General features: G+C 41.7%; 1 protein-coding gene and 1 long non-coding RNA gene across 2 annotated transcripts in view; one reads left to right on the top strand and one right to left on the bottom strand.

The window, feature by feature from the left end:
• Positions 1-27,449, top strand: part of sorcs2 (sortilin related VPS10 domain containing receptor 2) — a gene marked incomplete in the record, with an annotated part of 209,807 nt that overhangs the window by 178,669 nt on the left and 3,689 nt on the right. Inside the window, 18 exon segments of the mRNA XM_023966354.1 lie at positions 3,922-4,101; positions 6,635-6,781; positions 11,088-11,190; positions 12,352-12,428; positions 12,537-12,628; positions 13,297-13,404; positions 17,902-18,022; positions 18,636-18,769; positions 18,902-19,021; positions 19,650-19,821; positions 19,889-20,075; positions 22,471-22,604; positions 22,780-22,903; positions 23,017-23,129; positions 25,061-25,183; positions 25,275-25,374; positions 26,068-26,170; positions 26,652-26,800. Coding sequence (XP_023822122.1) covers positions 3,922-4,101; positions 6,635-6,781; positions 11,088-11,190; positions 12,352-12,428; positions 12,537-12,628; positions 13,297-13,404; positions 17,902-18,022; positions 18,636-18,769; positions 18,902-19,021; positions 19,650-19,821; positions 19,889-20,075; positions 22,471-22,604; positions 22,780-22,903; positions 23,017-23,129; positions 25,061-25,183; positions 25,275-25,374; positions 26,068-26,170; positions 26,652-26,800 — 2,287 coding nt within the window.
• On the bottom strand, positions 22,904-25,363 carry LOC105356473. The gene is made up of 2 exons (XR_910603.2): positions 25,037-25,363; positions 22,904-23,168 (listed from the first exon to the last, which is right to left on the bottom strand). It is a non-coding gene; the product is annotated as an uncharacterized LOC105356473 (long non-coding RNA).

The raw sequence follows: 27,449 nt of genomic DNA, 5'->3' as shown, positions 1-27,449 counted from the left end.
CCTGCCTGCCTGGACGCGCTGGCTTTAGTTGAAGTTTAACAGAGTAGCTCAGATGTTTCCTCTTGGATGGGTGAGCGGTGAGAAGCTTTTAGGTGGAGCGGCGTTAGTCCGTGGGGAGCGGAGGAGGTGTGGAGGCCGACGGAAGGCGAGTGTTTGCGACCGTGTGAGTGCGCCGGAGGGGGTCAAGGACAGAGTGTTTCTTTTTCTTCTGCTGTGAATTATTAAAAGGATGAAAACTGCGGTTGCCATCAGAAAAAAAAAAAAAGTTAAATTCTGTTCTTTTCAGCGGGATTTGAACCAAACCTCACAGAGACAGAGGAACGTTCAGTTCGGCGGAGTGTGAAATCGCTGTTAATAATTGTTTCTTTGTGTCTGCCACTCAAGATGTAATTTGTTTTTCTGTATTTTTACTTGCTTTCTTCATCCAAGTGATTGAATCAGTGAAGTCTGCAGGGAGTTGCAGTACACTGGATGGCAACATGCTTCACAGCGTTTCACGAGTCACAAAGTGTTCATTTCTTTTTTTCTGTTCCTGAATGCAGTTTCTTCATTAGCGAAGACTCTTCAATTCCTTCCAAGCACATTCAGCTTGGAATGTGAGTTAACCCACATTCAGCTCCTTCAGATGAACCAGAGGAATCAAACTATTGTCCTGGTTGTGGGTTTGTTAAGAGTTTGCTGGACTCCGAGTCTATGGAGCCTTGGTCACTGGGGTTGACCCGTACGAGTGCTGTGGGTTTTTGGGTTGGCCTGTGGAGGATTGTAGAGAGAAGCGGCTGCATCTTAAAGACCCACTGCAATGAAAATTGTTTTTTTGGTGTTGCATGTTCTTGTAGCATTTTTCTCTTAATGAAGGTGACGTGTAAAAGAATTTTAGATAAAAACTGCGTTTCTCAGTGTCACGTTCAGCTCGTAGTCTCGTAGGCCATCATCGTGGTAGAGGCACAAGTGGAGTCTCAGGACTTGGGTTTAGCTCAAATCTTTATTTTTTCATTTCTTCAATTATCATTTCACAGTCATGCCCCAAGGTGTAACCACTAACCAACCAACCCATTGGTAACAACTCCCACTTATATAGGATTTTTCTTTGGGAGCTACCATCCACCCAGGTTCCCACAGAATATTTACACAAAAAAATTAAAATATATACATTCAAAGTTTGCCCAACCCCTATAAAGATAGATATTTACCCATACAAGAATAGAACTCACTAACCCTTCCTAAACCATTTCAATCATTCACTCAAATAATAAAAGTTCTTCTCTAAATCTCCCCTGTTAACTTTACAATGATTTTGGTTCCCTCCCCAGAACCAATATAAGGTTCTTGTACCCTCAGGGACTTTTTTTGCTGGCAGACCATTCCTAACACAGAAAACAGAGGTGCAGAATCAGATCCACACACAATTAGAGCAGATATGGACCGGGCCAGACTCGCCTGAACTGTGCCCCCCCCCCCCCCCTCCCCCCGACACACACACACACACACACCACCACCTCTAACAGCAATTTTGCTGAGTTCTGTCCGGTCTTCATCTTTGCTTCAGAGACTTTTCCATCAGTGAGGAATCATTTTAAAAAGTGAGCAGCCATGTTCACTATGGTCATGGTCACATGCTGCTTACAGAGGCCACTCCCAAAGAGCACTGTGCCCAGTGTACCAACCGCCCCCCCCCTGTCCAATTTCAGCAGCAGCAGTTGTGTCCATAAGGATGTCCGTAGGTTGCCCTAGGATGCCCTCACAAACTACTGTACACTCCGATTGCCTCATTTCCTCATTTCTAATGCTACGTCCACACCGGGCAGAAGTTCTTGAACGCATACACTGTTCACACTGGACTGTCACTAGCCAATCAATACTAGAGCCCCCCCACCCCGCTGTACTAACTTTAAATACCCAGAGAGTGACACAGCCGTGGAATCGATCGTACACCACTCCACATCCTGTTTTTGTGTTTGGTTCAGCATCACTCTCAGATCAGAAGACTGAAGAATGATCAGGAAAAGGGAGGCTGCGGGTCTATCAGTGTCAGACTGTGACAGCGGAGCTTTCATTTATCCAGCTGGCAGGATCAGACCATGAAACCACCCCAGAATAATAATGAGCCATGAATCGTTTTCCCTACAGCTCTTTTCCCCAGTTGTTTAAACCAGTGAAGTATGTTTTAGCATTAAAGATGAGGGGGGGGGGGCTCTCTTAAATACCTCCTTACTGAGTTGAGTATGTCCGCGGGCCGTGATTACAGCTTTAACAGGATTAATGGGACCTGTTAGGGTGTGAAAGAAATATGGCTGAAAGCCACGACAGTCAAGCAGCTCTCTGAAGGAAGTGTGGGAGAATCTGACATCAGAAGTCCTGCCTTTGTTTTGTTGGTCGTTCTTATCATTAATATCTGCTGTAACCTAACAAAGACCTGAATGGAAGCATATCTGCTAAACTCTCTGAGAACAAAGTTGGATTGTTTACTCCCAACAGAGTTTTGTGTTGTAATTAAATCAGAAGTTATTAGTGGATGGTTGTGTTTTATTTTAAAAGCCCAACTCGTCTGTGCAATCATTGCCTGTACATCTGGCTTGAGTGACTCCTTGCAACAACTTACATAACTTATTGCAAGTTTTTTAAGTTATAAAATGACCAATCAGATGCTTCAGTGAAAGTATGTGGTCAACGTTCAAAACTTTTGATTGACAGATTGTCCTGAGCATACTTTTAGTGAAAGGGGTGTGGCCTTCCAACAAGCCCACTCCTAATTGGCAAGAGGGGTTGCCAAAGAAATGATGACTCAGACCAACTTGGACTGCGTACTGATCATTTCTAGTTGCAACATAGTCCAATTCTTCTATAAAGTCAATATGCAGGTCACTCCAGGTGTTTTCTACGGTGACCATGAAGTGCAACTCACTCAACGCAAAAACATTAAAAATCACACAGACAATTTAAAAAAGTGAGACATATAATAAAAAATAAGATTACAAAAAAAACAACCTGATGCTGCTGTAGCATCAGGCAGTCGGGGGGGGGGGGGGGGGGGGGGTAACAGGAATCCAGTAAGGAAATCCTGGATTTCTGCTGCAGGCTGACACACACACACAGGAAAGGACAGAAATGATTGGAGCCGCTGAGCAAACAGAGAAAGCCTCTTTAACGCCTTTAAGAGCTTTAGTTGGTGGATTCTGCAAACATTCAGGACTTGGAAATATCAGGACTGATAAAGCAGTTCAGGATTTGTTTAACGACTTCATCTGCTTATTAGGAGATTTGGCGCTGAAAACACGAATGAATGTTCAGTGTTAACTTCTTCTGCAGCTTCTCTCCCTTCACGGTTGTCCTTTTGCACTTTGCTCAGAGCTCGCTAAGTGACTCAAGCACATTATGTTTATGAATATGAGCGCTGATGTACAGCCCTCAATAATGCTATTGCTTGGAACCACGGCCATACATCTTGGGGTAATTGAGCCTGAGTGTTTTTGTTGAGCGGGATGGAGGAGCGTCGGTGATTGGACTCGCCCTCTGGGCCACTTCCCAGCGGCCCCCGATAGATCTGGATCCAAACTCCATGTTAATGTAATGACCGGCTCAGAAAGTGCTGAGTTGCTTTTGTGTCGTTCTCCGGGACGGCAGAGGGTTTGCTATGACCCCCGTCCTTCTGTAAATGTCTATCTTCTGTTTGTGTTTGCTGCTCTGCACAGCTTTTTAAGTCCTGAAAGGCTTTTCCTCCAAACTGTTTGACCACTTCAGCACTTTCTCGCTTATTCTTTGAGGTTTTCTTTTTTGTTATCCAGTCTTCTATCCTCTTATTTTCTGCTTACTGCTTTGTGCTCCTGCTGCAGTGCCAGCCATGCAGATTAAGAAAACCCTCCACAGCATCTTCCACCCTCCACGCTTCTTGGTGTCATCTCTCTTTCCCTTTTTTAACTTCAGGATGTTCAAATAGTGAGTACGGACGAGAACCAGGTCTTCCTAGCCCTGCAGGAGTGGTACCAATCCGACACCTACAACCTGTACCAGTCCGACCCCCAAGGCGTGTACTACTCTCTGGTCCTGGAAAACGTGCGCAGTGCCAAGCAGCCAGAGGAGAGCGTGCTCATCGACGTCCTGGAGGTGAGATGCCTGGAATACCGGAGGTGTTAAGAAAGCACCGCAATGACCGTCAATGTCAATACAAAAGTTTGGTGTTGTCCTAGAAGTAAACACCCTAGAGATGCATCAAAAATCTGTGAAACATAATTCTTCAAACAAGCAAAACAAATCTGACAATGGGGTAAGACAATTCTTTAAGAAAACAATATGGTCACTAAGACATGTTTTCTCAATAAAAAATTATTTTGCTACTGAAAACGTCCTTAATAAGACCACTTTTCTTGAAACAAGGGTCTTTTTACTTTCTTAAAATTCAGTGTTTGCCGTGAACTACTGCTGCAGAAATCGTAATCCCCTACGAGTTCTTCTGTAGAAAAGAGGACAACGTCAGCACACAAAAAACCTGAGAACTTTACACGAAAAAAACAAAACTACCGATGGACCTCCAAAGATCTAAAGGCGATGTCAAACAGCCACTACATACATTTCGCACATTGCATGGATGAAAATTGGTAATAAGTGAATATACGTGGAAGAAGAGAGTAAAGTTTGGGTCTTTACGTAATATTTTCGCAAATGTATCACGAATGAACCATATCAAGACCACCAAAGAAGTACAAATGAACCACGTAGATCCACGTAGAACATGAACCCTGCGTGATAATAGCGCTGTATTTCATTAGTGATTTGTGCGTCAATTACTTAAATTAACGTGATATGTGCGTCGTATACGCGACGTAAAAGTTATATATCTGTGGTGCGTGCGTGAAAAGTCGGTTAAACATTCATGGAACGGTCGTGGAAAGACACAAATTTGCCTATGCATCTACGTAATTATTAGGTATAAACTTTGTAAAATATGCGGGAACTGCGTAATTCTCAACCAACCAAAGATTTTGAACAACTAAAACCGAATTTGTGTAAAGACCCGTAAAAACCCTTGATGGACATGTGCGCACAATGATGAAGTCAAGAAACACTCATTACGTTTATAACCCATGAATCACCAAAGACCAAAATCTCAGAAGTGGAAAATGAGCAAAATGTACTTCGTGGCTGTGTGATTCAATTCAATTCAAAGGCTGATTCCTGGTCATGTGACCCTGTAATGGATGTCACTGTCAAAACAAGACTATTGTCTTTATAGCCTAAATTCTTTTGTTGTCCTGCAAAGATTCAGACCTTAAAACTCCCTCAAATGTAGCATCTGTGAAGCTACACCGCCCTTGGCATCACACGTTTAAGCGACCACTTCCAATAAAAAGTCTATGTAAATGCACGTTTCAGGCTCCCACGTTCAAAACTCTAGCGTCACTACACAAGTTTCTATGACTGTTTTCAGGCTCTACGTACAAAATGTGTGTCCACTGAACGTGCAGTGAAAGCTAAGCCACTAGAGCTGTGACCAATTAGGGATTTGGTAGTGTAGCTAGGATGTTTGGCGTCCCCTTTAATTTATGTTTGAAAAAAAGAGCATGGAGGAGAAATGAACAATTGTGGTTTGTGCCCAGCTGGAATCATATGACACCAAGTCTGTCATATACCAGAATAGAGCTGTGAAAGACAAAGCCTGGAGCGAGATTCCCAAAGATCCACATATTGTACCAAACCTCCTCCAACTTTAGGTGACGGACGTGCACTACTATCAGGAAAAGACAGTCCACGTGCTAAAACCGCGTTCAAGTAGCACTCAAGACTGAAGCAGTGATCGTACCTACAGCACCTTACATGGACCTCAATGTTATCAAATTATCCTGAATTGGTTCAAATTTGGAATAAATCAGTAATAAGAAAGTCATAGTCCAGATTCTGCATTCTTGGGATCAGCCAGGTAGAAAAGAGGGATTTTCTTTGCAATATTCTAGCATAGAAACAGGTTTTATTTGTATTAACAACAGACCCTGTACATTCATCGGAGATCCCATTAGAAAATCTGATGCTTTTATGACTTTTATCAGAAGAGTTTTTGTACAGTTATGTCTCTTTAATCTGTCATTTTTAATCCAAGCTTTGTGGGATCATTTGAATGAGCAAAGGGCTTTACTGAGCTTCATTTTTTTGTCTTTGAGACCAACTTCAAAGATGTTTGTATAAATGAAAGTGTGGTACAAATGACCTTACGTGTGATTATCAGCAACAACCACGTTAGGGTTCATTTTCGTGGCTCAAATTAAGTAATTTCTTTTCAAATTACTCTCATTTTCTGGCCTGACTGATCTCTGCTGCAGCCCAGCAGAAACATCTTGTGTTTTCTCTTCCTGTGACTCAAATAGAAGCTGCATGAACAACTGACCCATCCAAACTTAGTATGTAACAATCGACAAAAGGAAAAGCTTTTTTCTGTATTTTTATCCGTTAAGAAAAAACTTCTTTATTTATTAATTGGTTCCCAACTTGCTTGTGATTAAAAATCGGCTGAGAAGAGAAATCTGTCACAGATCAGAGACCGAGTCTGCAGGAAAACGTCTGTGGTGGGTGCAGGCGCACCGCGAACACATCATAGTTGCAGTTTTTCATTGCAGTCATCTTTTTTTTATTTTTGTTGCGGGTGAAGGTTCGTGGAGTCAAAGGAGTCTTCTTGGCCAACCAGAAGATCGACGGGAAAGTGAGGACTCTCATCACCTACAGCAAAGGACGCAACTGGGAGCCGCTGGCGCCCCCTACCACCGACATGAACAACAAACCCGTGAGCTGTAAAGCGGTGAGAATTCTCTGTTTGAATTTAGTTTGAGCTTTTTTTTTCTTTTTTTACAATTCTTCATTCATCTTTATTCATTACCGTACTTAAGAGGATTGCCTTGTCTTGTCCGGCAGCAAGGACCAAATTGTTTTCACCACAAACTCACCAAAAACCCAGCCCCACCTCCTAAAGAAAGGATGACATCACTGCGGGCAAAGCCATCAAACCAATGAATGGGGCCAAAATCTCATATGGGGCTCAAAAAACATTTCAAAACCAAAACACGCGTCAGGGAAGAAGTTTGGAAAAGACAACTTTTTTCAAGCGACCTTCATAAAGCTTCAGTCTACAACCAAAACAGATTTTTCCGTTGACCTTTGACCTTAGGGAAGAGGGTTTAAAATAAAAATTACCTTTAGGACCAACCTACAGATTTTTGGATCTTCTAACTCCTCAAGCATCATTGGGAACCTACTTTTAATAGATGCTGGATTTAAAGTTTGTCGATTTTTATCAGCGTCAGCATGAAAATATTGTGAAAATCGAATACACGAATCGCCGGCTCCAGCTGAACAAAACATTAGGAGGTATGATACAGACAAATGTGGGTGTGGTTAGTTAAAAACTTCTGTTTTCCGAATGAAAACTTTACTTTAGACGATTCTTCTAGACCTGTTCACCCCTAGGCGACCAAAACACTCAATGGTTTCTATGGAGATGAAACCTACAGATAGACTCCCATTTTGAAGAAACACAGTATTTTTTAAAAACATTAGTCTCGTACAGCGCGGACCAGGATGGCAGAGGCCGATGGGGAGGGGTGTGTAGCAGCCAATCAGCCAAACAGGATGCTTTAAAAGGGGGTGGCGAGGGCGGGATGGGTTAGCAAATATAATGCAACTGTTATCTATGTGAAAACTTCAAATTATTCTATGAACATATTATCTTTGGATATTTTACACACGGCAGATTTAATGCAGAGAACATTTTTATGGTTAATTTACTAATAATAATGGCTAAATATTTCCTTCACACGTGTAAATATGCTAACAAAAACAGTATTTTATGTTTTTTTCACAAAGAAATGATTTTATACATCAATAGTATAAAATCCTGCACTAACAGTTTGAACAGTTGAAGCATTTACACTTTTAAAACTCTAACATATTCTTTTACCTTTTTTATTATTGTTTTGTTTTTATTTTTTACCGTTTTTTTTATTCCTAATATTATGGCTTTTTAAAATTGATGTTCACCTCCCTGGCAAATGGGAAAATTTGCACTTAGTGTGGAGTGTTAATGTTTGGTATTTGGTATGTGTAATATTTGTCAATAAAGTTTATTTAAAAAGGAAAATAATGCAACTGATATCTATGACTGAGTTAACATCTGTCAAAAAATGGATTAACTTTAACTTTTTTTTGCCATTTTATGTGAAAATCAAATAAGATGTTGAATTTTTGTTGTTGTCTTTTCAGGTTTGAATTTTTGGTTTGGGGGATATTTTTGCTCAGACTTGCAGGTTCAGCCTCTGGGTTTTCTTCAAACATTTCTGGTCTTTCTTTTTTTCTTCCCCCCCCCCCCCTTTTTGGACTTTTACGCCAAAATCAAATGGAGCAAATGTTCTTGCTTTTTGAGGGCTTTTCATTCAAAGCACTGAAAACTGAAGTGACTCTTCATATTATCTACGAACAAGGAAAAGCGATTCTGATGAGAGATAAAAGCCTTTCAAGAACCGTGATAATGACGTCCAGATTTTGAATTAAAGATTTGAGGACTGCCATGAACTGCATGACTGATCATCCTAATTCCTCTTTCAGGGACGTTTTCCCCTGGGATTCAAAGAAAGTGTTTATTTAATGAGTCTTATTGAGCGCATGTTGATGTTTTAGTTTAGCAAGCCAAAAACCAGTGAGTTCAGGCTGATAGAGAAACACAAGTATCAGGCTTTTTGAAGAAAAGAAAAAAAAACAGAGGAAGGCTTACAGACTGAATGGCAGGATAGCAATAATCTGAATGAGTTTGTTGAGCTCAGCTTCTCATTTTCATTTCATCTTATTCGTTTCTAGAGCCCCTTCCAGCACCAGCCAAGGACGCCCAAAGGGCTGTACACAAGGAAACCACAATGCATTATGTAACCATAAAAAGCATTAAAGACATAAAAACAGACATAACGAAAAGGCAGAAACTATGGCGCAATAGTGGAGGAACAGTTTGGCTTTAAAACTTTCCAGGAGTGTAACTCCTCTGATAGCTGGTGGCAGTTGATTCCAGAGTTTGGGAGCCAGCGTCTGCGCTTCCTGTTTAGTAGTAGTTATACAGCAATTACCTTACAGCGCCTTCTCTGTTTTAACCAAATTATTTATTTTATAACAAGTATTCCTTGGTTTAGGATCCACACATCGTTTTAGTCTACATTTTTATAAACATATATTTATTAAAGAAGTCAGCGAGAGAGAAGCCCGGACCGGCCCGACCCGAATGTAATGATTGTCATTTTAGTCCCCGACCGAACCCGAATTTTGGGCCGGGTCAGGTTCTGACTCGGGCTCGTGCTTAAGATCTTACCTCTAATTTTGTTTTCTTTTCAATTTGTAGATTTAAAAAAAACAACAAAAAAACATTTGGAGTCAAACATTTAGCTTGGAACTCAATATGTTGCTTATATGAGTCACATGAGGAAAGTTCTGGACTAAATTCCAGCTCCTTTATAGACCCACACCAATGAAGATGGTGTTTTTAAGTGTTTTTAAGATGTATTTGTTACGACGGAGTTTAAGGGCCAGTTTACAAACCTTTTTTTTATTTTGAAGTCGCAAATTTATGAGAGAAAAAGTCATAACTATTAAACTACGAGATCTTACGTCGTAAATTTATGAGAAAAAATCTTGTACGTTTACGAGATAAAAACTCGTAAATTTACGACTTAAAATCTCGTAAATTTACAAGAAATAAAATCATAGATTAACGAGGAAAAAAACTCCAACGTTGTCTGTTTATCGGAGCCCAGCTTGACGATGAGGAGTGTTTTGTGAAGCTTTATTTCCGAATAGGTTTTCAAAAACAAAGAAATTCTGACTCAAAATCAGATTATTTTTCGTGGAGCCGGCTTTCTGGGGTTCGGTGTCGGTAAAGTGGAGTTTCATATTTAAAATAAGGAGCTCAGAGACACGTTTGGGTGTAAAGGATCAATACTTTATTTTCATTCACGTACCCAGAAGTCCATTTGTCTCGTTACATCATGAACCTGTCATCTAAACACCAATGTGTAAACAGTGCATACGCCCCCTCCTCCAGATGAAGCGTAAAACAACAAAGAGGAATGAAAATAGTCTGTTATATTAGCATTAGAACGTTGAAAATGCCAAAAAGTGCTCTTCGTCACTGTCAGACAGAAGCGTCACACAGACGTAGAGATGTTGTCTTTCATGGAGGAAGAAAGGATTGAGGTGGACAGCTGCAGGGATTCGATGGTTTCATCAACGGCTGCAGAGATCCTGCAAGCCACCCATCAATAAATAAAACATTAATAAATCGTAAATCAAACAAATGGGCTTCCAAATATTTGGAACGTTATCAATAAACATCAATAAACATGTTCCATTGAGTTTCCGTCTGCTCTGCTGCTGCGCGGCGTTCACTTGCTGTACTTTAAGCTCACTTCCACTTTAATCTAGTAAATTTACGACTTTTTTCTCGTTAATTCACAACTGTAAATCTTGTAATTTTCCTTTTCTTTTTTTTTTGGGTGGCCCTAAAACTCCATCGTAATTTGTGGCATTTTTCTGATGATATACTGTATATATCCTCCATAAAGAAAATTAGAATTAATATTGCACTTCTGAGTATTTCTTTATTCAGATCGTTGTGAATCAGGAGCAGACGAGAAAATCCTGTTGGAAAAAGCTTGTAGCTGTCACGTAAAACCTGCGATCGGCGGACCACAAGCTCCATTTACTTGTAGACAAATAGATCCCTGAACGTCTTTGGATTGCTCCAATATTGCTCGCTATTTTTATTGCACCGCTAATGTTAGTTTGGGATGTGAGGTGCTGTAAGCCTGCAGTGCAGAGTGTAAACAGATGGATGACGGGAAGTGGGGGCAGGCTTACTTCGCATCAACAGTTCCGCCCACATTTCAGGGGTGAGTTTCTCATGAACTCCTGCCGCTCTGCACAAACGCTGTCCTGGAAAACGACACAGGTTTCTTGGTTTTGGGCTACAAACGGCATCATCTTTGGGAATGCTTGGAAAACAGATCAAAAGGTGATCTTTAAATGTAATTTATTCTGTGGATAACTTTCCATTTTCCTGCTCCTCCCCACAGCCGGACTGCCAGCTCCACCTCCACCTGCGCTGGGCAGACAATCCTTACGTGTCTGGAACAGTTCACACTAAAGACTCGGCGCCCGGCCTCATCATGGGAGCAGGTATGTTTTTATTTATCGGATGCACTTATCAGACGGGGACAACGAAAGTTCACAAACTTTTTAAAATCAGTTTTTCTGCAAAAAAACAATTCCGCTCACGGTTTAGCGTCTTTGGGCCTGAGAGTTTGGGAAAATTACTCTTAAGGCCCGTACACACCGGGATGAATTTCGCGCGCGATTTTCGCCGACGTTTAACGCCTCGTGACTAAACAAAGGGCACCAATGAGAGTGTGCACACCGACGCGAAAAAACGCCACGCGTCAAAGCGTCAAAAAAAAAACGCCTCTGGTTTGTTTGTCTATTCGGCCAATGAGAATGGCGCTTTTGCACACGTGTCTCGAGCTTCTGAAGTTACAGTAAAACACAACTTGGGGGCGCTCAAACACAAAACTGGCTTGCTGAGCACACATACCAGCGAAGAAGATAGACGCCGAGTAGCATCTACACAGCCGCGAAGAGATAATGACGGACATTCTAAAATATCCCCGAACCAAGCACCAGTTGGAGCTACTGGTGCTTGAAATATTCATGTTTTCTTTGTATCATTCTGACAAGCGCGTAAATACTTGCTCTCTTCTTCTGAGTGAAAAGCGAGTTCAAGAAGCGTAAAGTTGCGCAGCGCCACCTTGTGTACAGGAGTATTTCTGTTTTACATTAAGCGCCATCTAATGTCAAGGAATGAAATTGCATGTTTGCTCGGCTCATCGTCAGCGAAAATCGCCTGGGTGTGAACACAAAAAACGTGGTGAAAAACGCTGGCGAATAACGCCTGGCGAATATTCGTCCCGGTGTGTACGGGCCTTTAGACTATTAGAAGACAAAACTCAGAGACTGATGTGCATGACTAACATGTGAACTATCTAGAAAGCAGCTTGTAGAATGGAAGGAGGCACATTCCTGGATATCTGTCCGGATTCATGAATCTTCACTTTAAACCTTTTTTCGTGTTTTTTTTTTAATTTGTTTGCTTGTTGAGTCCTTTCTAATCTCAAACCTCCCCACAGTGAACTGCTTCTTGTTAACTGCTTTATGTTCTGTTAATGTGATGCTGATGACCGGATAAATAAATAAATAAATAAATAAATAAATAAATAAATAAATAAATAAATAAATAAATAAATAAATAAATAAAAAGGAAGATCTCTCATCCTTCTTTTTCAGGAAACATTGGCTCCAAACTCATAGAGTACAAGGAAGAGATGTACGTCACTTCAGACTGTGGGAAGACATGGAGACAGGTGCCTCTGTTGTTTTTTCCTCTGAACAGCAGATGTCAGAATCGTGTGCAGCAGAACTGAACCCAGTGGAAAAAGGGAAAATAAACGCCCTTGTGTTGTCTCTGGCAGGTTTTCGAGGAGGAACATCACATCCTGTACCTGGACCACGGCGGAGTCATCGTTGCCATCAAGGACACGTCTATTCCCCTAAAGATCCTCAAGTAATATTACCGCTTCCCCATAAAGACATCCTGTGTTTACATTATGTGCAAAACTTTATCGAAATTCTAGAAATGTCGGGGAAAAAAACACTATTTCCCAATTACTCTGTTTCCATTAAATCCTAATTATGTGAAAAAACACAAACCAACTCACACGGTAAGTCTTTCAAAAACCATTTGGAAACCATTTTAGAAATGATCCAGATCTACTTGGTAATCATCTAGGTAATCTCAGAGATCCCAAAGGATATAAAGAGCTAAAAAAAATGTGTTATTTTGTGCTACTGAGCTGATGGATCCTCAGAGAAATCAATCAAAGTCAGTCTCCTCGCAGGTATGTAAACGCATAGAACATTCAAAGATGTTATTTCTGTGTTTTAAACGTTTAAAAGTTTCGAAAAGCCACTGAAGCTTTGAATATCTGTTTCTCAGCTGCCTGACAAAAATATCATATCAGAGGTTTTTTCTCAGTATTATGAAAAAGCAATTTATCTGTTTTAAACGGAATCTCCTTTGATGTCATGATCAGTTTGAACGCAGCTATGCTCATGTCCCCAAAAGCTTCATTAGATTAACCTTGAACCTGTTTGAAATTAGTTTCTGAATGCAGATCAGATGCTTGTCCACAAGCAGGAAACCATGTGCGGTTTCAACTCTTTTCCCTGCAGGTTCAGCATTGATGAAGGACGGACGTGGACCATTCATAACTTCACCACCACCTCTGTGTTTGTTGATGGACTCCTGAGTGAACCAGGAGACGAGACTCTGGTCATGACGTGAGTAAAGACAAAACAAGACAGGTTTATCCTGATGTGTCCTGATACAGACCAAACGCAAGGTTCAGGACTCTATCCGGGCCAAATGAAGCGGACTGCTGAATACATCTTCAAAATGCGTTAAAGGCAAAGAGAAGATCAATTTTTATAGTTTTTGTTTAAATACCTTAATATATTTAAAATATTTTTGTCACTGAAAACACTTTCTTTTGTCTTCTACGTCCGTACGCCAGAAAAACAAGCCCACGCGACAAATCCGTCCACCCCAGCGGTCACTTCACAAGTATCGTGTTCAGTGTTGAGGGATGAAACAGCTGATTATGCCGCGATTTATAACAGGATCCAGTCAGAACTGGAGACTAAAGCTGCTTCACTTACAGCAGCAACAGACAGATGAATAAAAAAGTGTTGCTTTGGAGACGGCGCTGTTGCTAGAAGCTAATGCTATGATGCTAATGATGCTATGCTAATGAGCTGTTCCGTGTGTCACCTAAATGTAAACACGGACCGCTTTAAAGTCGGACAGTATTTTCACAGACAGGGGGATAAATCAAACAAAATCAATTTATAGGACATTATTAAAAAGACAGTATTTCATAAATATAATCACAGAATTGACTCCAGTGTTTTAGCATTACAAAGCTGCTACACCAAAAACTGTCACCTGTCAGACGTGCTGAATCCTCCCGCCCCCTTTCCTCGTGAGAACTGCAGCTTAATGATAGATTATAACAAGAATCATAAACACGATTCTGTTTTTAGGCTGTTTTTTGTTATGCCTAAATACAAAATGTGATCATCAGGTGGCAAAGTTAAAGTTGTTTGAATCTGAGTTTACAGTAAGATGACAATAAAGACGTGATCGTAGCATTTATAAATTATTTTAATGTAATTCCATTTTCTTCTGAAGGTATTTCTGTGTAACATAGCTGTTAACATAGTTTGGCTGTTAAAAGATATGTTGGCTGTGGAGGTATTACAGTTAAAATCAGACAAAAAACTGAGTAACGTGCACTGCAAATTGTGCAGAAGGCATGTTTCTTCTAAAACTGGGAATACTACCAACCATTTTTTTATCAGCTGAAGCAGAGACACCGAACATGTTCAATCTCAGACTGAAATTCTGAGAAACAGCTTATTTACAGGATGTTGACAAAAATGTTTGTCCATTTTCTGTTAGTTCTGTAAAACTTGAAAACATTAGAGTTTATTTGTAGCATTAATGCTTTTTTAAATGAAACTAATCAAGCAGTAACATTCTGTTACAGTTGTGGTCTCTATTAAAACTTTATGTTTTTTTCCAATCATGATCCTTCAGTGCATCTGTCATGTTTAAAGTGTGATAGGAGATAATAATTACATTTAAACAACCTGCTGATGATGACACGTTTCTCTTATGAGCAGAGCATTCAAATCTGACAAAAATTGGGATTATATTGTTATGTAAAAAATTCTAGATTGCCCAGCCCTATGCACATCCAGCTTCTCATGAGAGACTTAGACACGCTGCCAAGGCCCAGTGTTGCCAGCTAGTCACGGTTTTTCAGCCTAAAAGTCATCTGAAAACCACCAAGTCCCACAAAAAACTGCCCAAAAATGTACTCTGTGATTAACGGAGGGTTAAAGGACGACAAAGTGTGCATCATCAGAAATTAATGCACGCCGTGGAAGCCTGAACTGCCCGACGCGAAGCATTAATGTCTGATCATGCACACTTTGAAGGCCATTAACCTGCTATGGTTAGTTACAAAAGAAATAAACATTCAATGAGTTTTTCATGCTTTATTCTTGTTATTTTTTCGGAATGGATCGTATTTTTCACAAAAAGAAGACTATTTGTTTGCCGTTTAGCCCGCAGAGCCGGCACCAACCTGGATTGCAGCGTCAAAGGACAGCGAAATCTATGCTGATGATCACGGTGTGTTAAATAAAGCATCAGTTCAGAGAGAAAGTTCACCTCGAACTGCTTGTTTATGTCCAGATGATGAAACTAAATTTTGTTTTAAAGAAGCCAGCGCAGTGATATAGAACATTTAAGATATGTGACCGGAACTTCTTTAGCCGTGCTTTATCCCTGTGCATTGTCACTTTTTAATAGACACCCAGCAGCCAATCATAGTCGAGTATTCACCCTGCCCATGGTGTAATTAGCTGTAATTAGAAGGAATGAATCCTGCCTTATTTATTACTTCCCATTTTAAATAAAAAGCCCAATTGGGCGGGAAACCGCCCAATCTGGCAACACTGCCGAGACCAACTCTAGGTTAACGTCAGAAAATGGGCGGTACCCACAAGGAGCAAAAGGCGGAGCCTCAGAGATTGAGTCGTCTTACCTCCAGGTAGGAAAATTTGCTGCTAAAATAACGCGTATTTTATGGATTTTTTATGGATATACTTTACTCCGAGAAGCTTAAGACAATCACCATATAGGACCTTTGAACTTCCAATGATTTGCTAAAAGCTACAATCATCTATTTTTTGTCGAAATAAATTCTCATTTGGACTTAATAGAAAAAGATTAAAACAGAAAAAAAGTTGAATGATTTTTAGAGGCTTTGAGTCTGTAAGGCAGGAAAGTTCAGCGATGGAAAGAAAGGAGCTTGAACCTCAGCAGAAAAAAAAGATAAATCTCTAACTTTCAAAAACTGCCAAGACGTTAAAAAAAAAAAAAAACTTCCACTGATTCATTTCTCTGACATTATTGTCGACTGGAGGAGTTTTTGTTGCTCTAATGTGCAAATCTGATTCCGTCCAAAGTGTGTCCATGCTGACAGTGTTCCCATCAGCACTTCCTGGCCGCTAAGCTACATATCTCTTCAGGCCTGATGTCTGTTTCTTTCTAATCTCTGAATCTGGGGAGGCAGCTGCAGTGAGACGTCTCAGCCTCACAGATGAGGCCGGCTTCCAGCTGCTATCTGTGAAATAACGCTGGGACTTATGCAAACAGAAACACGCGTGCAGAGTCAGCATGTCAAACACAGAAAACTGCAGAATCACTGCTTGATGGGGAGCAGCTCATGTTCCCAGCGTGGAGTCCCCTCCCTGAAACCCTGCCCCGATCTAGCACTCCGGTCTATTAATTTTGAGTCCAAATCATTTTGCTCGACGATAAATACATGAAAACTTGATTGAAGACACAGATTGCGCTGTAATCTTTGTTTCAATGTTAAAGATGTTATTTTAAAGTTCAATTTTTGGACACAAAATTTTTAATTAATGTTTTAAGAATATGATGATAAGATGGGACGACTTAATATTGTTTACATTTTGTTCTAAAATGAGTCATTTCCACTTATTACACTAGTTTCTGTCACTGCAATCAAAATAAAGACTACGGTTCGGTTCATAAAAACTCAAAAAATACACAGCATTTGCTTAGAACTAGCACAAAGAAAAATATTTTTGGCTGTACAACACTTTAGCTTTTTTATATCCCTTTCTGAATGGTTGTGAGGAACTCCTTGTTTCTAGATTTTGATTTTTTATGATAACATTTCTCGTCAAGTAAAAATGATTTACTGCTTTCGAGTGATTTTCCTCTGAAGTATTCTATTTTTAGGCTGCCTCTTTTTGCAGTGTTACATGAAATAAATACAGATGTCTGCCACCGCTGTGCTGTTTTATGTGTGAGCATCACTTTTCACAAAGAAAGACTGGAGTTGATGATAAACAAAGCTAAAAAAAAGAAATAAAAAAAAGTTTAAAAGCTGAACAACCCAAAGATCAGGAAAACAATGGAAACATTGAGTGAACCACACATTTGGTTGAACGACAGGAACGAGCAGAGGGGAAAGTTAACGCCCAAAAGCCTCTCCAAGGCAGAACTGAGGCAGTTTGGGATAAAAACAGAATTCCCGATGCTGTAAGTCCTCTCTCAAAGTAGAGATTATAAACATGAGGACTCTGATGAACCTCACCTGGAATGAAATCCCCTTTAAAGCAGGAAGAGTTCCCACAAAAAATGTTACCGACACACAAAAAAATCCACCCTTAGGCTTGTTTTTTAAATATAAAGTACAAACCCTTTCAAAAAATCAGAATATGATGGAAAACTGTGTTCATTTCCATATTTCAATTTTTTTTAAATCAACTTTCATTGAAAATGGATTCAGGACAAACTGTTTAATTGATTTTTCATTTAAATTTGTTTATTTTTTTACATCAATTGGAGTTCCAGCTCATCAAATTCACAAAAACAGGATTTCTGACAATTAGAATTAAACAAACAAAAAAAAGGACTGTTTTGTTGTAAAAGGGCGCCACCAGGTGGAGAGAAAGAAGAACTGCATCTTCACATGGCTGTTTTTCTTTTTGCAGAAAGTGAAAGATTTTCACCATAAATTCATAGAATAAACTACTATTTATGCTTTGGTCTGTAAAAACCTTAATTTATCAGCATTACTTTGTCTATTTCCATGACAGACAGCTTTCTTCAGATTAATCTAAACACAATGTCAGCAGCTGTGATGTTGTCATGTTGTGTTTGTGTGTCTGCAGTGTGTTTGGCCACATCAGCTACAGGTCAGACTGGGAGCTGGTCAAAGTGGACTTCAGGCAGTCGTTTTCTCGTCAGTGCGTCGATTCGGATTACGAGTCCTGGGGACTCACAGACCTGCAGGTAACGCGCTCAGTCCCCGTCCAGCCCTGACTCCGCCTTCACAGGTCAGAGGTTAGCTGCAGAACAGCACAGGAGATTTAGCCTCAACGAAGTAAATGTATCTTCAAATGATCTCTGAGAAAAAAGCGATTAATGAAGATTAAACTGAATGAATCTAAGCAATAAGGTTAATGTTAGAAACGTGGTCTTTTAAAGGTCATTTTGCAAGACATATTATATGTATGTATATCAAAATTTAATTTGGTGAGAAAAAAGGTTAGCTGTCCCATTTGGAGGCTCAGGAATGAAGGAAAAAACTATTTATTAGAGCTTTTATTTGCCTTAAATCTTTGTTGTCAGCAAACAAATAACTCTGCTTATTTGGCGTGGGAAGTTCTAACTACATTTCCCATGAGCACCACACCATGAAGCTTCTTTGGATACACAATCACATTCCTGGTTGGATCTCGGTATTCAGAACACACATCTTCTTATTTAAAAAACTAAAACAAAAAACTAAAACTAAAACACAGAATAGACCCATTTTAAATCATCTATTTTCTTTTGTTTAAAGAAAACTGCAGAGTTAACTGCATTGCTTTTGGGTTTATAATGTGGATTTTCTCTCCCTCAGGGTGAGAGGTGCATTATGGGGCGGGAGCAGACGTTCAGGAAGAGGAAGGACACGTCTTTCTGCATTAAAGGGAAAAGCTTCACTTCAGTTCTCAGCAGCAAATCCTGCAGCTGCACAGAGAAGGACTTCAACTGGTGAGCTGTGACGGACGGCTGCTGCGCTCGTCTCCTGCCTTTTCCTCAGCCCCTCGCCATCGTGTTGGGCTGACGGCGTTGGCGTGTTTGTCCTCAGACGTGCTGTTAAAACTGTGTGTTGTGTTGGTGCAGTGACTTTGGTTTCGAGCGCTCCTTCACGGAGGCGGACCGCTGCTTCGCTGACTTCTGGTTTGACCCAGACTCCCCTCCCGAGGACTGTCATCTGGGACAAAACTATGAGTCCAGTACCGGGTAACCTCACAACTACTTTGGTTAAATCACTACCGCTGATACAGCTTTTTATTTTTATGTTGTTTTTGTCTCACTTTTTGGGAACTTAGCTTATGTGTGACTGAACTCAAGCCCAGAAAAGTGCTGATTGCCATTGAAAAAACAAAAAAACTGTTTTAAAAGGCAAACCTACAGGGACTCCTTCGTGTAACTTTAGCAATGAACAGATCCAACTGAGATCCTTTGAAGATGATTAGATGAAAAGGCTGAAGTTAAATGAGCAAAAAGGCATCCATAACCCAAAGTATTCTTGGGTAATGACTTTGTATTAGGCTAAAGTCTCACCCCGATCACACTTTGATTTATTTCAGTAACGCTCCCATAGCGGAGCAGGGAGCTTGTGGCTCGCCCAGAGTATCAAATACGATCATTTTCAATCAGCATTTTCTTCATCTGCTCCTGATTCACAACAATTTGAATAAAGAAATATTCAGACATGTAAATTTAAGCTCAGTTTCATTTATATATGTCCTTCAAACAAACAAAAAAGTTTTTTTAACAAATACAACAAAAATTGTCTTCAAGAAACTAAAAGAAATGAAAACAGACGAACTAGATCCTTATTGTTCCTGTCATCCCGTGTACTCAGCTACAGGAAAGTAATATCTAACGCATGTGAAGGAGGACTAAACAAGCAACAGAGCGCCAAAAAGCACAGCTGCCCCCTGTTGCCCCCCAGACGACTGCAGGTGGGAATAAAGGGCCAGATGTTGGCCGTTGCTCCTGGCGACGACATCACGTTCATCATCCATCAGGAGCAGGTAGGACGAGGGAACTGACTCTTCACCTCATGGGAATCTGTTTCTAGTGTTCTGCTCCTGCCGTCAGGGCGACACCAGCAGCACCAAGTACCAGGTGGATCTGGGCGACGGGGTCCGAGCCATTTACCAGAATCTGACGGTGACGGACGAGCCTATCCAGCACCGCTACGAAAGCCCGGGCGTGTACAGAGTCACGGTGAAAGCGGAGAACGGCGCCGGCCATGACGAGGCCACCATGTACATCCAGGTGACAGGTCAGTCGGCTCTCACAGGTTCGATTTCTGCCCCTTGTGAGGACAGTCGCTGCAGCAAAGCTTACATCACCGACTAACTCGATTGACCTGTACTCCTTTTTATTGGCAGGAACAGGATGTTAGGACAGACGAGAGCATATTTTTATTCTAACACCTAAGCAGTCATGTTACCTGTCTTATTCGCCAATATTATTGTAAAAATAGGCCGCCTCTGGTATGGAGGAATCTTTGTGCCATTATTTTAAATTATTTTCGACTTGAAACTGAAACATACAAGCACACAAAACAATTTGAGAGAAATTCTCTCTCTTCTGCGCTGGAAGCTGTCGCAAAGGTGCCACTAAAACCAGCCAATCACAGACCAGGACATGAAGGTTGGTCAGAAATTCTTCCAATCAGCTCGTAGACTGGATCCGGTTTCTGTGGGATTTTCGCTCGAGTGGGAAATTCTAATTGCGTATATTTTTCTTCGCAAAATAATTCATTGAGGACACATTTTCTTTAATGTTTTAACACTTAAACCAGTAGCTGCGGTTCCATTTGCAAAATGGCTTTGATCGAATCAAAGATCGGATTAGAATTGAACTGTTTACATGGTCCCAGAAAAAGTTGATCCGATTATAACAAACGTTTCCATACGCAACACTTTCGGTAGGAATAAATCACTTTCACATGCGCAGAACTCTCTAAAATACCGGGAACGACCGTAGAAGAAGAAACAGCGAGTTCCGTTGTAAACAAACAAAACTGCAGCATAGAGCGAGATGATCTTGTAAACGTGATTTTATTATTATTAAGATTATTTTTCAATTGTAATGTTTTTAATCTGTGCGATCAGTGCTGTTTTTTTGGCCGAATGAACCTGGAAGCAGGGTCAGGATTAGGCTACTACACGCTAACAACATTTAGCCGTGGATGTATTTAAAGTCCGTGTGGTCAATGCTGTAATGTGCATCTTGGCTGCACGTAAAAATGTGGGAACAACATCAGTCGATATTTTCTCCGGACACGAAACCCAAATTCCTGTGATCGTTTACCGTGTGCAGCGGCATTTCTGCATTCAAAAGCCGCCTTCCGGCAGCTCGCACATCGTCCCAAAGCCGCTTCTCTGCTCAGAGACACGGTTCTCCTGAGTCCAGCAGCTCGCTCACGCAGAGCAGAAGGACGGACTGCGGTCCGAAACCTCCCCCGGAGCGCACACCGTAACAAAGCACCCTCCCCTGCCCGCAAACACGAAGCTACGAGTCTGGCTGCTCTGCTCAGAGACACGGTTCACTAACACGGAGCAGCCGGTCAGTCCTGTTCACGCTGAAAAGCCTCCTCTGGAGCGCCACACCGCCACACCACACAGAGTATTCCGAACGGCGTGTTTACAAGACGCATTTTTATTCTGACGGTCATTGCGGTCACTTTTGTCCATGTAAACGCCGCTAGTGTGTGCTGTGCCTGAAATAATGGCACAAAAATCACTCCGTACCTCTGCAGGGGGCTATCTAGAGAAAACACTTTGCCTGCTGTTGTGCATTTGGGGACGTTCTGTTAACAGTCTGGGGAACTTAAATAGAAATGTGAGAAGTTGCTACCAAAAACTGAAGCTTTCTGATGGAAATTGTGGTTCAAAGTTGCATAAATAGAGCATGTGGCGCTAGAATAGGTTAGAAATAGACACAACTTTTAACACATAAATCTACACAGGGACTGTTTGGAAACAAAAATGAAATTTGACCTTTTTTTGTGCACACGAAACAAAAAAGCTAAGGTTTTTTGTTATTAATTTTGCAAAATGTGAGCCTTTTTTCATTTTAGAAGAGTTTTAACCCAAAGGTTTGGATAATGTTTGCGTAATTTATGGAAAAACGGTTCACTCTGACAGCTCCCTAACTTTCTTCCAGGACAGTTTTCGTGTCTTAACCCTAGAGCTCTATCGCCGGTTGATTTTCACCCGAGCAAAACTATTGACAGGAATTCCAATAAATCGAGTCTGTGCGTTCACCAAGGAAGTCTCAAATGTCCCAGGAATGGCTGGCCCAAAGACCAAATTTCTAATCTAATTTTATTATTTTTCATAAATTCTTTGCTCTCAACTTCCTAATGTTTCAGTAATTTTTTGGAGCACACGTTTTTCATTTTTCTCTTGTTACACATACAATTGAAATAAAACCACTGTAATTTACCATGTTGTTATGTTTTGATCTGTTTTTTATGACAAGTACTTTTTGTTGGGTGTATTATACCGGGTAAAAATGACCCAGCAAAAGGGACGGTGCGACTTTTTATAGCGAAAGTGTTCTAGGGTTAAACTAGGCCAAAGCTGTCACCACCCACTGAGATCCAAGTCCACTATTGGCGCTCTACACATTCACAAACTGATGTGGACACACGTTATCTCCTGCAGCTCCTCTGCATGAGGTGCATCTGGAAGTGGTCCCCATCGCTAGAAGAAACCAGGAAGTCAACCTGACCGCTGTGGTTCTGCCCACTGAGGCCAATCTGACCGTCTTTTACTGGTGGATAGGAGACAACTTGCAGGTGAGATGTACGCTTCAAATGTTTCCTTTTCCCTGAAACTCAGTTTAAAAATATTCAAATCAGTGCTTGTTCACTTTTTTATTCGTCTTCCAACCTTAATTATAAATCATTTGAAAGGGAACATCTGGTCTTTACATCTTTGGCAGTAAGAAAGCTGAACCTCTCTCCTCCACAGCCGGTTCTGACTCTGCAGAACAGCCTTTTGACCCGCTTCCCCAACACCGGAGAAGTTTCAGTGACCGTCCAGGCTTCCAACGGCAGATCCATGGTTAAAGACACACGCATTGTCAGAGTCTATGGTAATTGTACCAGAAACCATCTTTATTCAGGGGGAACAAGCATCTCCATTTGAGTGTGACGTGATGAAGAACTTGTTTCCGTCTTCGACTTCGGGTTTGTTTTATTGCTCCAGATAAATTCCACGTCCTCCCTGTGAGCTTCAGCAGAAACCTGGACCGCTACAACCCCAACATCCCAGAGTGGAGGGACGACATCGGCCAGGTGGTCTCAAAGATTGTGTCCAAGGTAAAAACTTTCGTTTGATCCAGTTCAGCTGCGCAGAATCTGAAATCAACATTTAGTGCTGATTAGTTCATGGTGGAAGCGTTTCGTGAACAAACACAGGACGGGAAAAAGGATAAGAAAATTATACTAGCATCCCAATGTCATGCATACAGTGGAGGAAATAAGTATTCGAACCCTTTGGACGACTATATGGCAAAACCCTTATTGGCAGCACAGAGTTCAGAAGGTTCTTGTAGTTGATGAGCAGGTTTCTGCAGACATCAGGAGGAATTGTGGTCCACTCTCCTTTACAAACAGCTTATGAATCCGTCAGATTTAGTGGCTGTCGCTAAGCAACTCTGAGCTTCAGCTCTCTCCATAGCTTTCCTACAGGTCACCCATGTCCGTGATCTGCGTCTTCTTCAGCCATTCCTTGGTTGCCTTGGCTGAATGTTTGGGGTCATTGTCTAGTTGGAAGACCCCTCTGTGACTCATTTTAAGCCTCCTGATGAAAGGAAGAAGGTTCTCACTCAGGATTTGACGGTACATGGCTCCGCCCGTCCTCTCATCCACACGCCCTGTGCAGAAATCACCACCAAATCATAATGTTTCCACCTCCGTGCTTGACAGGGGAGATGGTGGCATTCTTGGGGTCATAGACGGGAGGAGTTGGTTCCAAAGAGCTCCACATTGGCCTCATCTGACCACAGCACCTTCACTCTCTAAATCACAATGGTGTTCGTTGGCAAACTTTAGGCGGGCCTGCACCTGTGCCTTCTTGAGCAGGAGGACTCTGAGTATCACCAATGGTTTTCTTGGTGACTGTGGTTCCAGCTACTTAGAGATCATCAACTAACTCCTGCCGTGTTGTTTTAGGACGCTATCTCGCTGGTCTCATGACCACGGAAACCCCACCGGGTAAAATCAGGTCGGGAGCCCCAGACCTTTAGGTGGGCTGTTGGGCACAGTTGCACCAACAGTTGTCATGGAAACCTCCAGCTTCTTGCTGATGCTTTTTTAGTCCATTATCGGTCTTGTGCTGGTCTACAATCCTCTTCGCAAAAAAAATGTATACTTTAAGTGTAGTTTGGGGCAACAATTCTCTCATATTAATAAGATTGTAAAAGTGGCAGCTATAAATAGTCATTTATTTCTTCTGAATCACTGTCAGCGATGGAAAATGTCTTAACTTAAGAAAGGAACATTTGTGCTTCTGAAGTCGAGTCATGCATCTGTTCAGCCTATCGTAAGTAATGGGGTAAATTTCCCACAAATCCTTGAACTCCTTAATATTTAGCCTTTTCTCTGACCAGTACATAAAGTTCAAAAGCAACAAATGACTTTAATCAATCGGTCTATTCCTATCTGGCTCACAGCACCAGCAGTCATGGAGGCCTCTGCCGGCTGAGCTTTCTGTGGCACCGCTTTCATGCTGACTCATCACTAACTGACTCAGGAAATTGTTTATCCAATTAATTAATTGACCACCCAATCAATTGATCCAGTAATCTAAATGCCTCAGGCACAGAAGTGCCATCAGACCGGTTTAATCCCGAGGGAGGGGGCTGGGGAAAGCAGCAGCGTATCTGGTTCCAACTAAGTCCATAAGAACTAGAAAGAAAAAATTTCTCCTGTTAATGTTTCGAAATATATATTTTTTATGCCGCATGTGAGTCGGCATAGAGGAATCCGTCCTCATGTGGCGGTGCTACCAAAGGAGGGTGCACAAACGAGTGTGGATCCGCTGGTTCAGCTTTCAGACTCTAAACCATGAATGTTTGTGTGGTTCTTCCCCCCGAGTGAGGAAAAAACCACTGTGAAAAAATAGCCCCAGTACTCATGAATTCTGACAGATTCATGAAAAGATCCCTGCAAGTTTCTTGTTATTAATCTCCCAGAGAATTTGGTTGCAATGATGGAGGACCTACCTGACCTCTGACCCCTGACCTCAGTCCACAGGCATACCTCAGGAGTCTCTGGTGACAGTGGTGAAAGCTGGCCTCCCCACCACTGCTGACCTCTACATCCTCTCAGGAGACAGCACAGCAGGCCAGAACCGCATGGCTGTCGATAAGGTACACACTCACACACACAGACACACACACACACACACACACAAACTGAACTCCACAGAAACTTTTTCACGTCACGTTCTCTCCATTTTAGCACATTCCAGCCGTTCTCCAAGCTTTCAGCAGCAACAACATCAGCTTCATGATCCGGGGAGGCCAGCGAGTGTCGGCCATGCTGGCCGACCCAAACTCGGGTATGCAGCTCCATTTCCTATCGGGGTGGGGGGTGGGGATTCTGAAAGGTTTAACACCGAAATACAAGCTATTTTTATATCAGAAATGAAATCCACCCGCTGATGGCCCGAAAGCCTCAACAGCTGTCCATAAATCCACGCAGATCTGAGTATTAAAGCAAACGTTTTCCTTCTTCAGAAACAGATGTTTGTATTTTCTTTTTACTGCGCCTTTGAGCAAAGGTACCCCCCCCCCCCCCCACGCCACACGCTCAACAACTGAGAGCGTCTGATGACATCACAGCGGGATGAACGGTTGTTTACGGGGCTCAAAAAAATGAAACCAAAACACAGGTGTAGCAAATATCCCCAAAAACAGTTTAGAAGGTATTATGGGATGGCCACAGGAAGTACGGCTTGGCGACCATTTTCTGGCAAAGTGTGAGATTTGGTTGATTTACACATTTTCACATATAATGTGAAAAAAAAACAATGCTGCCGTGTTAAGTGGACAAACACAACCAAAGTTTTGTTGACCTTTGACCTCGGGAAGAGGCAGACATATTTAATTTATACACACACACACAAAAAGGAAGGCGGGTCACAAGGGTGGTGACGAGGGTGGGGCACCGCTTACGGCTTTGGTTTGATTACTAAAATGGGGGGGGGACGCCCTTTTTTCTCCCGATTGCATATGTTTGTGCTTCCTTCCAGGCTACCGCGGGGCAGCTGGAGGGCCTGGCGTTTGGGCTTTAGCTGTCATCTTCCTCGTCAGCATCATCGCCACCAGCTCCTTCATCCTCTACAAGTTCAAGAGGTGAGTTCTTCGGAGCGGTCGGGTTCATCCTCATAGAACTTTGTAAACTGTTAGTATTAAATGAATGGATCTTTGTTTAAGAACGAGTTAGGGTTCAAATTTAGACAAATTAATTGACTTTTTCACTTTTTGCCTTTTTTCAAACTGTGATTTTAATTGTTGTAGTTTGTTGTGATGGTTTTGTGTTTTTGGAGAATGTGGTCACGTTTGAACACCTTACACAGACTTGGTTATTGCCAAATACAATTAAAGTGTTTTATTCATGAAAAAAACAGATTATTTTGCTCAGAGATGTTAACTGACTTTTGCACGGCTTGACCCCGCATGCTTTCCTCACAAACAGCACGAGTCCCCGACACAGGAACCCACTGAAAAGTCACTTGAATTGAAACCTGCTGCAAAGAGCCCCGTCTCATTCAAACCTGGAATCCCACAGTCCTTGGCTCAGGACTGAGGATGCCTATCCGCCTCTGTGTTTCAGGAAGCTGCGTGGAAACCACAGCATCTACGCCCAGATGCACAACGAGAAGGAGCAGGAAATGACCAGCCCCGTGAATCACAGCGAGGACACCCAGCACATCATCCAAGGCGACGAATTCATCGACGACGACCTGGACACGCACACTCTAGGTAACGCCGGAGGTAGCCCGACCTTCCGCTCCCTTATAAGGACTACCACTAACCACTGCTACTAAAACCCGAGCCACTAACACCAGCCGCTCGCACTCACCAAGGTACTGGAGGACTTCACCTTTTTCTGTTTTCACTGGTTTGTTTTTATGCCTTTGCTCTGGCGCATGTTGCATTTTACCCACTTTATCTAATAAAAAAAAAAAACATTATTGTGGTGGAATGTTTGGTTAAATTTGTTCACCTTTTGTTGTTTTGCCACACTATTTAAGTAATATGAACACTTTCACACTGTTGTTTTTCTGTATATGATGGCCAAACAGTGAGGATGTATAACGACCTGAGCAGGGGGGCGGGGGGAGAGTGACCTGGGTTCTGGAGACGACGCTGAAGTTGGCTTCCTGTTCACAGCTTCCGATTGGCGAGGCCACTAAAGGAACACTCCACTGTATTTTTCACACTAAGATCACCTAGGTCCAGGTCCTGTTCAAAAACCACAGGACCTGGACTGCTCAAACCTGGATTAAATTATGATTTAAATAGTAAAGATTACACTAAACACAGTGTATGATTTGTGAAACCTTCATCTGATTTCTGAAAATGTAAAATGGGATGAATTTATCACATTTTACGCAGTGATACCACCTAA

The sequence above is a fragment of the Oryzias latipes genome, chromosome 18 (genome assembly GCF_002234675.1).
Source record: "Oryzias latipes chromosome 18, ASM223467v1".
NCBI lineage: Eukaryota > Metazoa > Chordata > Actinopteri > Beloniformes > Adrianichthyidae > Oryzias > Oryzias latipes.
This window is presented reverse-complemented; position numbering and strand designations above follow the sequence as displayed.